The sequence below is a fragment of the Mus caroli genome, unplaced genomic scaffold (genome assembly GCF_978045245.1).
Source record: "Mus caroli unplaced genomic scaffold, Mus_caroli_1 scaffold_9, whole genome shotgun sequence".
In the NCBI taxonomy this organism is placed as follows: domain Eukaryota; kingdom Metazoa; phylum Chordata; class Mammalia; order Rodentia; family Muridae; genus Mus; species Mus caroli.
The window spans coordinates 108,287,112-108,304,756 of record NW_028227264.1 but is presented as its reverse complement, the minus strand read 5'-3'; the positions used below and the strand labels follow the sequence as shown (position 1 = coordinate 108,304,756).

Genomic DNA, 17,645 nt, shown 5'->3' with positions numbered 1-17,645 from the left:
TTGTTTTTGGTTTCCCATGTGACTCCTTTGATTGACAACTCATTAGATTTAACCCATTCCCAGTACTGGAAATTTTTGGTGACAGGAGATGTCTTGGGCTCTGTCTCCCCCATTATTTGGTGAATTCATATAAATTGCCTTCATACGTTTAAAGAAACTTCTACTGTATTAGGTTTCTATACAACCCCTCAATTGGCCCATAATTTTAGCTCCCCCTTCCATATTCTGTCCCTTGTGCACCTCTTCCCTCTACTTCCCTCCCCTCTCCTCCCTTCCCCTTCTTATTTGATCCTCATGTTCAAGTCCCCTCATATCCATCCAGAACTATTTATTCTACTTCCTTTTCCTAAGGAAATCTATCTGCCCCCTGCCCAGTCCCTTATTCTGCATTTATCCTTTGTGGTTCTCTGTATTGTGGGTTATTGACTTAACAACTAATATCTGCATATAAACAAATACATATCACATTTGTCTTTCAGTGTCTAGGTTACCACATTCAGGATGATTTTTTTTCTAGTTCCACCCATTTCCCTGTAAATTTTATGATTTCATTTTTAACAGCTGAGTAATATTCCATTGTTAAAATATATCACATTTTCTTTATCCATTCATTGGTTTTGGGAGGTCTAGGTTCTCCCCAGATGCTAGCTGTTATGAATAGGTCAATAATGAAGATGGTTGAGAAATGTCTCTGTGGTGGGATGAAACATTCTTTGGGTGTATGCCCAAGAGTGATGTAGCTGGATAGATTCACAATTTTCCTGAGAAACTGCCACACTGATTACCACAGTGGCTGTTTATGTTGACACTCTTTTCTCCACACCATCACCAGCATGAGCTATTACCAGTTTTATTGATCTTAGCCATTCTGATGGGTGTTAGATGAAATCTCAAAGTAGTTTTGACTTGCATTTTCCTGATGACTAACAATGCTGAACATTTAAGTGTTTCCAGCCATTTGAGTGTCCTCTGTTGAGATGTGCACCCCATTTTTATTGTTTTCTTCATAGATACTTTTATGTGTTCTTGATATATTTTAGATATCTGCCCACTGTCTGATGTGTACTTGTAAAAACTTTTTCCATTCTTTAAGCTGCTGCTCTGTCTGAATGTTGGTGTCCTTTGCCATGTAGAAGCCTTTCAGTTTCATGAGGTCTCGTTTACTGTTGATCTTAGTGCCTGTGCTAATGGTGTTCTGTTCAGAGAGTCTTTTCCTTTGCCAATGAATTCAAGGCTATTTTCTCCATTCTCTTCCATTAGGTTCAGCATACCTGATCTTAGTTTGTGGTCTTTCATCCATTTGGAGTGCTCTTTGATGTAGGGTGATAAGTATAGATCTATCTGGATTCTTCTACATGCAGCCGTATCGTTTGACCAGTAAAATTTGTCAAAGATGCTTTTCTTAGTATCTATTTCTAGATTCCTTATCAAAAATCAGGTGTCTATAAATATGTAGATTTATGTCTGTGTCTTCAGTTTGGTTCCATTGACCAACATGTTTGTTCTTGTACCAGTACCATGTTGGTTTTATTACTATAGCTATGTAGTACAATTTGAGGTGCCAGCAGTTTTTTTTTTAATTATTCAGGATTATTTTAGCTATCCTGTGTGTTTTGTGTTTTCACATGGAGCTGGAAAATGTCCTTTCAAGATCTATTAAAAATTGTGTCACAATTTTGATGGAAATCACAGTGAATATGTATATTGTTTTTAGTAGAATGGCCATTTTTACTATGTTAATCCTACTGATCCATGAACATAGTCAATTGATCCAGAATTTGCTCATTTTAAATATTTCTTTTATTTGTTCTTTGACAATTTCAAATATGTCTATAACATATCTTGACCTGGTCATTATTTTAAGAACCACTTTCTTGAAGTGATATGCTCTCAGATTGTCGAGAGGAAGAAGGTATGAGAATATTTATGGGTGAATTTCAAACTTCACGAAAGCGTGACTCATTGCAGAGACTGAATACAAATTGCTTCTTATTCAGAAACAAAAGCAGGGGGGCAAGAGAAGGAGAAGGAAGAGAAGAGAGAGTGCCGCCTAGGAAGTGTTTGAGGGTTATGTCTCTAGTAGTCACCAATATCTGCTGCTAGAATCTTTTCCCCAGTTAAACTCCCTGATTCGATTCTAAATTGTTCCTGGTAGATAAAATGAAGCTGTGCTCTTCCCTGTTACATGTTTTCATTAATAATGAGCATGTTAAAAGGTAGACCACTGAAGTTAAACATTATGTACCAAAGTCAATCTTTCTGTAAACCCTTTATAGCATTTAAGTTAAAGGAAATTAGTCTCAAACCAGTTTTCTTATAGTTCGCATCAACTCAGTTCTTATCTCTTTAGCACCTAGGTTGTAGGGCATTAAACTTCACCCTAATTTATAGTCTAAATATATGGAACAGGTTCTAAATAAGAAATATGACTATCTCTCATATCAGTTAAGCATCTGAAGCTAAGGGTCTGATGTAAACACAAGTAAAAAATATCAGGAAGAAATCAAATTACCAAAACATAGTAGAAAATAAGCTTATAAAAAAGGCAGGTGGTTAGCCAGGCAATGGTGGTACATGCCTTTAATCTCAGCACTAGAGAAGCAGAGGCAGACAGATCTCTGTGATTTGGGGTCCAGCCTGGTTTACAGAGCAAGATCTAGGACAGGACTACACAGAGAAAACTTGCCTCCAAATAAAGGGGATAGCTTATATGAGCAAAACAAACTTGAACTTAGTACTTTTTTTGTTCTTCTTCGCATTGGGGAGGTCACAAGGGAGACAGGTGAACCTGGGAAGACAGAGAAATGAATGTGATTGGAGTGCATTGTGAGAAACACCCAATGGTCAATAGAAATATTATGTTGGGGGAAAAAAGAAAGGAAAACAAAAGCAGATATTTGTATTGCTATTGTGCGGATCAGCTTGAGAGCATCTATGCACACTGCCTCCTGGTTGCAAGAAATAGGCAGTGGCACATAAACTAGGCTGAACCTTGAGAAACATGGTTGCCTCCTTTTTTGCCAGTCCCATGGTGAGAAGTGGTTACTGAGACAACTCACCATCAAGGTTAAGGTGGTGGTTACTACCAACCTTCGACTCTACCAGTCATAAAATATCAGCTTTTCATCACTGGTTTCTCTTACAATCCCAACAGTGCCAGGTCCCAGAGTAACTACAGTACCAAACAATAGAGAAGGTGTTGGTTTCTGTGGATATCTTTACTATTAAAGTTAGAAGAATAAAGTACCCCCCCCCAAAGAAAACCCAGGAAACTTCCTTTTATATTACAACATGGTCACATTGTGTCATACAGTCTCAAAGCAACCATTGGTAAAATGAACCAGGTTATCATGACTAATATATAAACTAAGAAGATTTGCCTGTGAGATGGGATGAGGTTATCTCCCAGAACCACAGTTATCCAGAAACAACAGCAAAACAATGTGGTTGTTTTAAATTGATGGGAAGGGATGGGTTATTTTTGTAGATTGTAGATACTGTTTATGTTTTATGCTCACCAAATTCCACTGACACATAACAGAAGCTAGCATTTAGGAAGAAGGAAGCAAAATTGCTACCTTTCATAATTCATAGCTGAGATGTTTAGTATACAGACTTAAACAGTGCTAAGCACGTGGCTTCTTTGTGGCATTCTCAATAATTTTCTATGCTATGTATCTTCTCAGAAGAGTCACCATCAATAATTTCTCTAGGCAATAACTGAATAGGAATATTTCTTTCTCAACAGGTCTGAAAGGCATTTATTACATTTCTTTTTATTCAAAACAGGGTGAGACCTAGTCAAAGCACATTGTATCATATTGGACACATTATACATACACAATTTATTCAGTCAGTCAGCACTTATTTACTTACTAGTAAGAAAATTTCAGGGCCTATGGAACTAACCCAGTTCAGTGCAAACCTTAGCTGTATCATTTGGTAGCTGTGCAACCTTTTGCAAGTCTTCTCATCCTTAACACATAAATGATAACTCCTGATGAATGAATTTTGTAAATGCCAGATGCATCTATATGCTTAAAATGCCTTTTTAAGATACCTGACTTTCACATTTTAGTAAGTATTGCATACCTCCTAATATACTATCTGAAGCTGGAAGACCGAAGCATTTTTCTCCAGCTGTTGTAGTTACCACAATTGGAGCTGTGGATTGATTTTCAAGCTTTGCTTCACTGTGTGGCGAAACAATGACAATCTGAACAGTGTGATGAAAGGGGGCTTTGTGCTACGAGCTTAGATGTTTCTCTCAAGTGCCTGCAGCTCAGAAACAGTGCGAGTTCAGAGCTGAGCTTTAACAAAGCAAAGGCGAATGGGAATTCCAAACCATTTATCTGTAGTTTCTATAGACAGCGTGTTTGAGAGCCAATTGGCTTGAACCAACTAACCCATGCTTTTTCAGAAACCGTCAATGCACCTAGTTTTTTCTTCCCATACAAAAGGGAAGGAGTAGCTTCAATTAATATTGTGCTTTAGAGCATATAAAATTGATCAGTGGAAGATGTCAACTCCAAAAGAAATAGTGAACAACGACAAAAAAGAAATAAAATAAAATCACAGCCATCATCAACAATGAAGTAAACACAGATTTAGAAATCATCCTGTCTATGTTGTTTTTGTTTCCCTCTGGGGTGTTCTTGTTCATATAAAGAAAGAAAGAAAAATGAAGGGAGGGAGGGGGGAGAGAGGGAAGGAAGGAGGGAGAGAGGGAGGGAGGGCAAGAGGGAGGGAGGGAGGGAGGGCAAGTTTGAACTTTGTCATTTTTATACATGAAGTATAAAGATGCTTGAAGTCTCTCTAATACATTTGAAAAGTTATCCCCTTTTGACTGTAACCTTCTCTGTGCTAGCTGAAATCTTGGGAGACCCATTAAAAAGCATAAATGTTCTCTAGTATGGACTGGCAATTTAAAGACAAATGTGGTTTTTGTAGCTGAAGTAATAAAATATTTTCTTAAAATAGAAATGGGTTCAAAAATTAGCATTGTTAATTTTATGAATTCATTATCAGATGCTTTCAGAAACAGCTTTAATGCCCCATGATTTCAGAGAGTTGTGTCCTTAGTGTAGGGGACTTTTCAGGCTTAAAAAAGGCTTCTTGATTTTTTTTGTCATTATTGTAATAACTGAATATTTCATTTTTGGCTTAGATACTTGGTTTATTTCTATTATTTCAGTCCCTATTCTATGTATCTGAGAGAAAACTAATGTAGCGATGAATAGAATTTTTATTTAACCTAATACCTATAAAAATTTATGCTGATTAAAATTACCAAATATAATTAAGGTAATGAGAAACTACACTTGCTCACATTTTTTGTAAAGTTTATCACCTTATAATATGTATAAATAATGCTCATTTTTCATCTCATGGTTTTGGCTCTAAGAAACTATTAATTATAAAATTCACTATCATTTTATAGTCCCTTGCCAAAAATGATTGCAAAGTAAATTATGCCAAAAAAATTCATAGCGTTGAACTGTATGTTTATCAAAAGAGCTCATTTCTTTAGATATGCTTAATTTTGTGGCAATCTTGTTAACACAGTTAAGGGGAAAAAAGAATTTCCCCATGTGGTTAGGCAGGCTCCACCCCCTGCACCCTAGGCTCCACCCGCTGTGGCACCCAGCCACTCCCCTGGGCCTCAGGCTCCGCCCAGTGGATACCCGCAAGGCCTCCTGGGAAGGCTGCTTCTGGGCAGTCTGCAGTGGGCCCAAGTCTTGAGTGGAGCCGGCTTAAGATGGCGGTGCGGATGATGCAGGGAGTACAGGCAGTTTACCTTGAATCGGACGCTTTCCTGGTTTGTCTCAATCACGCTCTGAGCACAGAGAAGGAGGAGGTCATGGGTCTGTGTATAGGGCAGTTGAATGATCACGGGAGGAGTGACTCCAGGCTTGCATACACTGGAGCTGAGATGTGCACAGTTGCGAAAAAGATGGAGGCCATCAGAATTGTTCACATTCATTCTGTTATTATCTTGCGACGTTCTGACAAGACAAAGGACCGGGTAGAAATATCTCCGGAGCAACTGTCTGCAGCCTCGATAGAGGCAGAACGGTTAGCAGAGCAAACGGGTCGTCCCATGAGAGTTGTGGGCTGGTACCATTCCCACCCTCATATAACCGTTTGGCCTTCTCATGTCGACGTGCGTACACAGGCCATGTACCAGATGATGGATCAGAGCTTTGTAGGACTGATCTTTGCTTGCTTCATAGAAGACAAACCCACAAAGATAGGCCGTGTACTCTATACTTGCTTCCAGTCTGTACAAGCATCGAAGAGTTCAGAATATGAGAGACTTGAAATCCCAATCCATATTGTACCTCGTACCACCATCGGGACAGTATGCCTCAGGTCAACCGTAGAGCTGCCGGGGATCCTATGTCAGGAAGAACAAGAGGCATATAGAAGGATTCACGGCCTTACACATCTGGACTCAGTAACTAAGATCCATAATGGCTCTGTATTCACCAAGCATCTGTGCAGTCAGATGTCCGCGGTCTGTGGGCCTCTCCTACAGTGGTTGGAGGACAGACTAGAGCAAAACCAGCAGCGTTTGCAGGAGTTGCAACAAGAAAAGGAAGACCTTATGGAAGAGCTGACTTCCCTAGAATAAAGCAGGAGAACAAAAATGGGTGGATGTAAATGCTTGGCATATGATTTATAAACTAATTCATTTCGACCTATTCTGACAAAGTACAATGATGATCCAAGGACGAAAGGGCATGGACTTGGGCTAACTGAACCTTTACAAGCCAACAAAATAAATTCTAACAGTACCTCAAAATGTTTCGTGGATTTAAAGCAAGATGGGAAAACTGTGGGGGGGGGGGGTTCATATTAGAAAAATCTTCAGGAGACAACTTTGTTTTTTAAGTTTTTAAGTTAGCTTTAAATTTGTTTAAACTTTAGCCCAAATGCATAATCCAGGAGAAAACAAAGTAGATATACTGGACTTTACCAAAATTAAAATAAATTTATTTTGTTTAAAAAAAAAGGAAAAAAGTAAAAATACAAGAATTTACTTATATTATCTAATAACCATGGATAATATATGATCAATACTCAAAAATAAAAAAATAAAATAGGAAATAAGAAACAATAAATAGACATTTTCAAAGATGTATAGATGGCAGGTATGTGATGAAAATACGTAGAACTTCGTAAGTCATTGAGGATTTCAAATTAAAACTAGAATGCGATGTGGTGTGTACTTGACAGGATTGCTAAAGAGATAATAGTGAAAAATACCAAATTCTGTTACAGATACAAACTATATTTCTCTTACAGCAATGACAGGGATGTGAAATATAAGTACTCTGAAGAAAAATTTGGAAATCTTGGATAAAGTTAAATATATTACCCTAGGACCCAGCAGTTGTACCGTCATGGCATTTGTGAGATTTTTTTGATAGCAGCTTTATTTGAGATAGCCTCAGGTTACAAACAACCCAAATATTCCAGAATGGGTAAATAAATCATTCCTACGGTAAAAAGGGACAGACCCCTCATAGATGCAGCTTAGATGAGCTCTGGGATATATTATAAAGGGGGAGGGGGTAAAAAGGGACAGACCCTACATAGATGCAGCTTAGATGAGCTCTGGGATATATTATAAAGGGGGAGGGGGTAAAAAAGGACAGGCCCCTCATAGATGCAGCTTAGATGAGCTCTGGGATATATTATAAAGGGGGAGGGGGTATAAAGGGACAGACCCCTCATAGATGCAGCTTAGATGAGCTCTGGGATATATTATAAAGGGGGAGGGGGTAAAAAAGGACAGACCCCTCATAGATGCAGCTTAGATGAGCTCTGGGATATATTATAAAGGGGGGGAGGGGTAACCTCAAAGGTTACTTGCTTTGCGGTTGCATTTTAATAGCACTGTTGAAATGTCAGAACTCTGGAAAGAAGTAACAGAGAAACGAGTTCCAGGGTTCAGGACTGTCTAGTGTTTAGTATCTGTGTTACTGTCGTGCATTACATTGTGGAATAAGAGTTCATCTTGGGCTGAAGTAGTTTTATATCTCGCTTCTACTGTTTGCTACATAAAACTGTTCCTGGGTTAATATGTTATAGATCTTTATACACAAAACCTAATCCATTTCAGATCTAGTGGCAGTGAACCATGCACCACCGTCAGAGTGATGCCTCTGAAGTTCTACTTCTCTTCTTCTTCTCTGAAGTTCTCTGAAGAAGTTCTTCTTCTCTGAAGAAGGTGTGGGAGATCTAAGAGAAACTTAGATGTTGGCGCACACGCCTTTAATCCCACCACTTGGGAGGCAGAGGCAGGCGGATTTCTGAGTTCTAGGCCAGCCTGGTCTATAGAGTGAGTTCCAGGACAGCCAGGGCTACACAGAGAAACCCTGTCTCAAACCACCCCCCATATATATATATATATATATATATATATATATATATATATATATACATATATATATATATATATGTATACATACATACACACACAACTTTAAAAAAAAAAAAAAAAAAAAAAAAAAAAAAAAAAAAAAACGAGTGCCAGAATAAAGCTTTTCGGTGCCTACGGCCTCTGAAAGCTTGCACCCTGCTTCCGTCTCATTCTGCTGGTCTTTATGGCACATGCTGACGCAGGCAGGCTTCAGACAGCAAACAGGATTCATTTACCATTGCTTAGATTCCCCTGAAATGATTCGTGAGATGAACCGCTGCTGAGAATAACAACCTAACAACCGTCTAGAGCATCCCCAGGCAAACAGCAGCTCATTCTGGCAGAAAGTGAAAGTGAGATGCCTTAAAAATCTTAAGAAAACTCTCACTCCAGACACAGGATAGTGTGAAAATATACATTGTAAGAGACTATATCTGTTGAGTGTGCAATCTGTCACTCAGCATTTTTTTTTTAAAGCTATGTAAGAGGAGCCCCACATCAATCAGTATTGTCAGATAGCAGCCTTCCACATACAACAGTTAGGGACAAGAGTGTGAACTTAGTAACATAATTTGCCAGGTTTGCATACAAATTGTCCTGGGAACTAACAAGCCTAGGGAACCCAAACATTCAGTTTGATTTCTTGTTGTGCTTTCTGGATTCCGTGAAGCAGACATGCAGATAACCCTATTAGCCTTTGGATAATTTCTACAGGAATTCAACGGTATCTGAAAGAATCATGGTCGTATGGGAACATAGAAACTGCTGTAGCACAGCAGTTCACAGCCTTCTGAATGCTGAGACCCTGTAATATAATAGTTCCTCATGTTGTGGTGCCCCCAACCATAAAATTATTTTCATTGCTACTTCAGACATGTAAGTTTGCTACTGTTCTGATTCATAATGTTTGAACCATAATCATCTGAATTTTTATGGTCTCAGGCAACCCCTGTGAAAGGGTTTCCTTACCCCGCACCCAAAGGGCTATAGCAGCTCTGGGTGAGACATCTGGGTTTGGAATCCTGGCTCTGCAAAGCAAACATGTGTTTGTTCTTGTTTGTATTCTCTGGACACATCAGAGCGTTTCATAACTTATATACTTAGATAATAGTTTTATTGGCCTGACTACATTTTTCAGTCATTATTTTTATTTTAGATGCATGTTGTATTCTAATGAGAGAAAGAAAGTCTGTGTACTGTGTATTTGGGTGGATGGGGAAGTTGGGAGGGTCTGGAAGGAGTTAGGGAAGAGAAGCTGTAATCAGAATATCTTATATGAAAAAATCTGTTTTCAATTAAAAATAACTTTAAAAGATGCCTTAGCAGATTATAGGTGCTTGCCTCGAAACCTGAAATCCTGAGTTCAATACCCAGAGCTCACATGAGACCAATAAAGAATCAAGGACTACACATTGCTCTCTAACCTCTGTGTACATACACTATGGCATGTGTGCCCACCCACATCATGCACACACACATACACACATGTAACTACATACATACGTTTTCAAATAAGTAATGTGGAGATAATTGGACCTCCTTACTTCAAAGATTATTGTAAGGAATATGGATGTACAGTTAGAATATTGCTTGATGCATGGCAAGAGATTTATATTTGAATGTTGTTTATTGGCCTCAGACCAGGGTAGTATCAGACCCTCATCCTTCCTTATACCTGCTAGGACCATGACCATACGGCATCTACATAGACCTTTCCCATGACCAGAGCCTGTGAAAGGGAAGCTTGATGGAGAAGGCGCTACTCATGGGCAGACTTAAGATAAAAATGAGATAAGGGGGAAAGTACGGCAAATACAGACACCTTAAACACATTGAGGCAGCTGTACATAAACCAGAAAATGACCCTTTCTTAACACAGAACCTTATTTCTTTTTTTGTATGTTGCACGGAAACTCATGTCAATGTTTTCCAGTATTTTATCATCTGTTAAGTTAATCCTTTTGTTATATCAGTCACCAGAAACCAGCCACCAGCCACCATAACATATCCCTGTCATGTCTTGCTTCCCCCCTTACATTTCCCAAGAAAGTGTATTTGTCTGAATTTCGGAGAAGATGCACCTTGAGGCTGCCATCCAAGCACCTGCAAACTGATGGGAGAGGTTGGTATGCTGCTGAGCTTCACACTCTGCCTGAGCATCCTCAGGCAAGGGAAGAATTTCAATGAAAATGGCAACAGGAGTTCATTATTTTTCCAAGTTCTTTCCCAGTCAATGTGATCATAGTTCCTGGGGACCTCCCCTGCCTTTGACACTAGTGGTAGAGTTAGAGTAACCTTTAGGAACAAGAGATTGGCAGGCCAGCTCTCCTTGGCCAGGTCCAATTCAATGGAAGAAGTATTGGGCTATGTCTGTCAGCAACTGGTACTTGCTGAACATCATATAAAGAAAGAGTAGGGGCTCCTTACTGAACCTAGGGATTAAAATAGGAAAAAGAAGGATGCATGTGGCAGCTACATTGGCTTTATACCTGCTCTGTGACAGATGGAAGACACTCATGAAGTAAAAATCCCAGAATTCTGTCCTCTTCCTCTATACAAAAACACCCATTTCCTCGTGGCTCCTGGACTATTTTTAATGATTATGGCAAAAATAACTTACAGTTTTGGGGTCTTGGGTCTTATAATATGTTCTTTGGTAATACTTTTGATAATTCTTCACCTTTTTGTTTGGCCTTGAAGTTTTGTGTACTTTTATTACAAATTGCAATACTTAAACATGGTGATTTCATGCAGTATAATAAAGTATCCCATTTTTTAATCTGAGAAATACATACAAACTTTTAAATCTAGAGCTAGACATAACTAAAGTCCTTAAAAGAATAAAAATGAGGGAATAGGACGTTGTCATAACAACAGAGATCCTGATTTCCTGTAGGTTACACCACAAAAATGAACCTTTATGAGACTTTACTATTTTGTCTACAGTGTATTTCAGCCAATGGCCATTTTGTATATTCTTTTGCTGAAAATTTTGCCTTGCTGTTTTTCCTTAAGATTTAGTTTGTTTGAACGTGTTTTCAATCCAGCCTTAGGATGCTAAACTCACATTGTGGCCCTCATAAGAACAATTTTAACACATTGCTTTTATACTTTAAAATCACTCAGATTTATACCATATTAAGAACATAAACACATAGAATGTAAACATTCTACCAGAAATTTGACATTGACTCCATCTTTCCAACTGCTTTCATATGAAAGCCCTTTATTTACAAACAACGCGCAATCAGTGTTATGTCTCACCGTGTATATTTAGCAACTAATATTCCCTTGTGCTTTCAAGTTTGAAGCTTTTTAAGACAAGGTTAATGCTATTATTTTATAAATTGCCACAATTATTTGACTCTGATAGGTAATTCTGATACTAAAGGTCCTATACATTTTTTTTGTATTAGAATGTATATCAGCAATTCATTCTTTATCAGTGATTCCTAGAATAAGGATAAACCCTTTCACCTATTTTGATATATTCTACTATTTTGGGTCTAGAAAGCATGTTCCAGTTCTACCCCTCCTCACAATTGCCCAGTTCCTTGTATGCTGACCTTTGCTATCGATATTTTGCCAAAATGCTAGGTAAATATGTCCTTGTTAACTTTCAGGTTTTTAATATAAAGAAGGAATTGATCACACTATCTTTTCTTATCTTTGAGCAAAGACTTTATGTTCATATCCAATAGTAGTTTTTTTTCCAGTATGCTAAAATTTTGTTCTCCCAAGATAAATGACTATGCATATAAAGTTATGCAATCTGTTCCCTGTTATTTAGATAGCATGTGTTTCTCATTCACCGGTAAATAGATTTAAAAGAAAATCATAAGTACACCAGTAGTGGGTACTTAAATGGTACTGTAATATTTGGCTAGCTGAAGAGACCTAGATCAGGGGCTGCCCATGTAGGACATGTGGCTTATGCAGAAGAGACACATGACTGATTCTTTATATATATTTTTATGAAAATAATCTTTCATACATTATTGCCTCATCTCCTCCCAGATAATACCAGCCTCCTCCTACATCCAGTTCCATGCCGCCTTTCTCTCCTTTTTTAGAAAAAAAAAACAAAAACAAAAACAAAAACAAAAACAAAACAAACAAACAAAAAAATCCCATCAAATAAAAAGAAGACAAAGAAAATGAGCAAACTAAGAAAAACAGAAAGGGAGGGAGGGAGGGAGGGAGGGAGGGAGGGAGGGAGGGAGGGAGGGGAGGAAGAAGGGAGGGAGGGGAGGAAGAAGGGAGGGAGGGGAGGAAGAAGGGAGGGAGAGAAGGAGGCAGAGATCCAGAGAAACAGAGAGAGAGAGAGAGAGAGAGAGAGAGAGAGAGAGAGAGAGAGAGAGAGAACATAAACACATCAGAACACATAAGCAAAACCCAATTAGCAATGATCATGAAGAGACCAGAATCGTTAAGGTGAAATCTTCTGGCAATTATTTCCTTAGGGTCAATGCACGGAAGTTCCAGGGATGACTTAGGTTGTCTCCAAATTAAAACTGTTTTTGAAGGTGTGAAGGGGTCATGAAGAGCAGCTGAGGGCTGGCATTGTGAGAAGCCAAAAGGAAAGGTTTAACCTCAGTAGCCATGGAAAACCCAGGATTGAAGGGTCCATTGAGAGAAGTTGGGGCAGGACACCATGGAAAGCACCCAAGAATGGCTCTTAGCAAAAGTGCAGCCCACTTCCAGTAGAAGACTTGAGGATTTTGCAGACAGCAGCAGAGCTGACTTCAGCCATGAGACTCACTGGGTGCTGTGGCAAACTCTTTGGAACCAAAAGGATTGTGAGGGAATGGCAGACATTGAACACTGAGTTATTTGTACTGTTAGCGTTCATTTTTCTTGGTCTAGCTTGTGACTCTGCCTTGGTTCATTCCTCTTGGAATAAGAAAGTATTAAATTTATTTTGATTTTGTAGGAGGTCATATTTGAGAGGTTAGGAAGTTTTTAAAGAGACTTTGGATTCTTAAATTGACTTTGGATTTTAAAGAAATTAAAGTTGTAAAATATTCAAATTTGTAAAACCTGGGAGTTTAAGTTTTGAACAAGTTTTATATTGTGATGATTATTAATGTGATTTTTGAGGGGTAAACAGAAAAGAAAAAGTTACTGTTAGCTGGTATTGTATTGGTGTGTCAATCTGACAAAGGGTCAATTGTCCTGGCTAGTTTTTATGTTCACCAGACATAAGCTAGAGTCATCTGAAAGCAGGACACCTCAATTAAGAGAATGCCTCCATAAGACCCAGCTGTAGGCAAATTATAGGGCATTTTCTGTTAGTGATTAATGTGGGATGGTTTAGCCCTTTGTAGGTGGGGACACCCCTGGGCTGATAGTCCTGGGTACGCTAAGACAGCAAGCTAATCAAGCCATGAAGAACAAGGCAGTAAATAGTACTCCTCTATGGCCTCTGCATCACTTCCTGTCTCAGGGTTCCTGCCCTGTTGGAGTTCCTGCCCTGACTTCCTTCAGTGACTTACTCTAACATGGAAGCATAAGTAAAGTAAACCCTTTCCTCACCAGGTCACTTCCGGTTGTAGTTTGATCACAGCAGTAGTCACCCTGAGTAAGACAGAGAGCAAGTTTATTTCTTCCCACTTTATAAGCATCAAGTTGAGAAGTCATACAGGCTTCCAAACTTCATTTAGCTGGAGAATAAGACTAATATTACTGTCTTCAAAGTTCCAAGCCAAAATGTTTTCATTGACAACCTTAAAATTAATTAGGTTTTTTTTTTTTCAGTTCAAAGGTAAATAAGCATTTTAAATGATTGAATGAGTGGATTTAATAAAATAGTTCAATAAGAATGAAGCTAGGTGAATTTAAATAATTAAGCAGACAAGGCCTGTTTCATTATCAGTGTCTTTATATATGGAGTCAATTATGCCACATTTACAGTTAACCTAAAAATAACAGAAGAGGTAAATTATTGATCAGAGTATCACCTCCAGTAAAGGTCAAAAAATGACTAGGGATAAAACTTATCCTTGATCAGAGATTCAAGAAACACTTGCTGTATAATGTTTATTGTGTTCTAGGCTTCTGGTATTATGCTATATAGACTGTTATTTTAAGTCACTAACAGTTTGTATGCAATCACTTAGCAGCATTTCCAACAGTAATATCCATAATTTGTGCAGTTTTTTTCCTTTTAAAATAATACAAAATGCTTAGAGTATATAGAACATGGCTGTCATCAACAATCTTGTTCTACACACTCTGGGAAGATATCATTAAAGATTAAATTCATGCGGGAAAACTGGGCTCATACACCTAGCTAATAGATTTGAGGGCTTATATGGTATTGTCGGGAGAGAATGCTAGTGACTACATTTGGTCTTAGCCTTCCCGGAAGGAGCTCTCCACTCACTGTGGTTCCATAAATATTTCATGAGCCAGCATAAAGTAATATGCTAATGACAGCCTGCTTACCCTGTGAGCAGGTGCAGTGTGGGCAGCGTGTTTTCATCTTACGTACACCTGTAAGATGGGGTCAGGCATGGCGTTCTGAATTGGCTTTCTCTTTGTTTCCCCCATCACAGTTCCGCTTGAACCAAAAATGGTGAGTGCCAGTCGTCCTGAGGCCCTGGCTGCCCCTGTCACCACTGTTGCGACCCTTGTCCCACACAACGCCACGGAGCCAGCCAGTCCTGGGGAAGGGAAGGAAGATGCCTTTTCTAAGCTGAAGCAGAAGTTTATGAATGAACTGCATAAAATTCCATGTGAGTATACTACCTTCACTTGAATAGAAAGAAAAGACTGAACAGTCGTTTAAAATCATTGGAAAATCAGCTGATTTTATATGGTAGTACTCCAGTGACATGTAATTTTGGAAATGGAAAATGACTTTTTTTCTTTATCTGTGTTTTATAAATAATAGCACAGTTGATAATGAAATTATATGTGTTGGGTTTTAATATAGGTTGGTCCTTAATTTTCTGTTTCTTTGATAACAGTAGTGCCTATAGGTTGTATTATATGAAGTTTAGACTGGTATTGATGGAATTGTTATACAGGAAAGACTACATTGGCTGATACCTTCCCACTCTTACAAGTTTGATTTTCTTTCCTTTGTTAATATTTTTAAAACCTGTCTTTCTTCCGTTGATTTGTTAATATTTCAAAAGCTTTCACCTACTTTTAATATTTTTGTCAATGGGAAACACGAAGCCAATGGCTAGGCTTATTAGAGTAAATGTAACACGAAGTCTAACCCGTGGGATTTAGCTTTTCAAATTTTCTTTGTATATTTACAGATAAGATATATTTACTGTGTATAATGACAGTATTTTCAGCTATGCATACTGTATATTGCCCTACTTGCTAAGTATCATGTGGGCACTACCTCACATAGAACCTTTTTTTTTTTTTTTTTTTACTGACAACATCCAACCTCCACTGGCTTAGCTCAACACTACTACAGCCCATGTTGTGCACTCAGTCTCTTGAGTTTACTTTCTTCTCTAAACCGAAGTTTGTGTCCTTCGGCCGTTTCACTCAGCTGCTCCTCAAACCCCAGGTCCTTTGACGTTCACATGTGCTCTGTGGCATATGTGAGCATGCATGCACACACGCGCACACACATGCACACACATGCACACACATGCACACACATGCACACACATGCACACACATGCACACACATGCACACACATGCACACACATGCACACACACGCACACACATGCACACACAATGTCTACACACAATGTCTACACACAATGTCTACACACAATGTCTACACACACAGTCGTAATAATAAATAAGATATACAATGTAGGTGAATGTGGAATGTTTTCTTTCTTAGTATTAGCAAAGGATTTGTTTTCTTGGTTTACCTTTGAGATAGTGCATCTAAATAATATTGATCTTTGCACAGTAATGTTGGGTCATTTAACTACTGACTCCTTTCATTACATCTAAAAATTTGGGAATGACCCTCTGAGTCTCTTTATATGATCATATCATGTGCCAACAGGAAAAGTATTGCCCGCCGCTTTTGTTCCCCCTGGTAAGAACACACTCAGGGCAACCGGAATCTTCTGCGGCACAAGCTTTATTGCTTACCCCATCAGGAGCCAGTGGAGAAGAGAGCCAGAGAGAGAGAGAGATGGCGGAGCCCCCTCCCTTTTATGGAGGACTGTCCTCCGCCTCAGACGTGTCACTCCCTGATTGGCTGCAGCCCATCAGCCAGAGTTGTCGTCACGGGAAAGGCAGAGCACATGGGGTGGGAAACTACCCCAGCGCATGTGCAGATGGTTTGTTTACTACTTAGAACACAGGTGTCAGTGCCATCTTATAATGGCGAATGTGAGGACGGCTCCTTACATCTCCCCCTTTTCTTTTATTTAAAAGCAATAGGCCACCCATAATAATGAGAGTGGAGATAGAGGTCAAATCCCCAGTGTGTAAAATAGGGGCTTTACACAAAACCTCCTCCCAGGCTCATCACCCGAAGGGGTCTTGGTCTGCTCCCGTGTCGTTTTTCCTGGGGGAAGGACACTTGGACACTCAACCTTCTTGAAAGATGACATGTCTCCCTAGAATAGGCTCATATATGCCACAGAGCCCTTCTACTGCAGTGCTTAGCCGTGCAACTCTCTCGGGCTGCTGAAGCACACTCACTCTATCCCGTGCAATGAGACTAGCCTCGTGGGGTGCAAGAGCTGAGTGGCCAGCGACCTATTGCTTAAGCATAGATAACCATATATCAGGGGAAGCACCATGTTCTAGTGCTGCAAGCGCCTGGGAAATAACCACCATGTCTCTCCTAATTTGGGCCTTAAGCTTACAGACCAATCAGAGAAGCAACACTAATCCACAGCAAAGAACAGCTCCAAATAATTCCACCCCCACCCATTCTTTAAAGAAGGAAAATGTTGAAAAGATAGTCCTTAGGTCAGGGACAGGTCCAAGTGCGTGGGGCAAGTCTCAATTTTCAAAGGGTCTGTTCAAATTTAGCCGTCCAATTCTGTATCTCCCAACGCTGCTTTCCCTTTGCTGTTGTCGCCCTGGGCATCACCATGATGAGGGACATCTGGATTTTTCGGGTGAGTCTTTCTGGTATCCAAAATGGGTTGTCTTCATTCTGTGGAAAAACACAAACAGCTCCCCTGGATCCTATCAAAATAGGATCCGGTCCTTCCCATTTGTTACTTAAAACATCTTTCCATTTAACCATTTCTTTGGGCCTATCTGGCTCT

The 17,645-nt window shown here is 39.2% G+C and overlaps 2 protein-coding genes across 6 annotated transcripts in view; both read left to right on the top strand.

Annotated features, from left to right (window-relative positions):
• Window positions 1-17,645, top strand: part of Syt1 (synaptotagmin 1) — a 530,426-nt gene that overhangs the window by 314,644 nt on the left and 198,137 nt on the right. For all 5 annotated transcript variants that reach the window (XM_021173812.2, XM_029482352.2, XM_085843145.1 and 2 more), the window contains one exon: window positions 14,986-15,165. In XM_021173812.2, the coding sequence (XP_021029471.1) occupies window positions 15,003-15,165 (163 nt within the window). In that variant the 5' untranslated portion in view covers window positions 14,986-15,002. The remainder of the gene's footprint in view (window positions 1-14,985; window positions 15,166-17,645) is intronic.
• LOC110302962 (lys-63-specific deubiquitinase BRCC36-like) lies at window positions 5,737-6,786 on the top strand. Its single transcript, XM_021173817.2, has one exon. It carries the CDS (start codon window positions 5,759-5,761, stop codon window positions 6,632-6,634), a length of 876 nt encoding a protein of 291 aa, XP_021029476.1. The 5' UTR covers window positions 5,737-5,758; the 3' UTR covers window positions 6,635-6,786.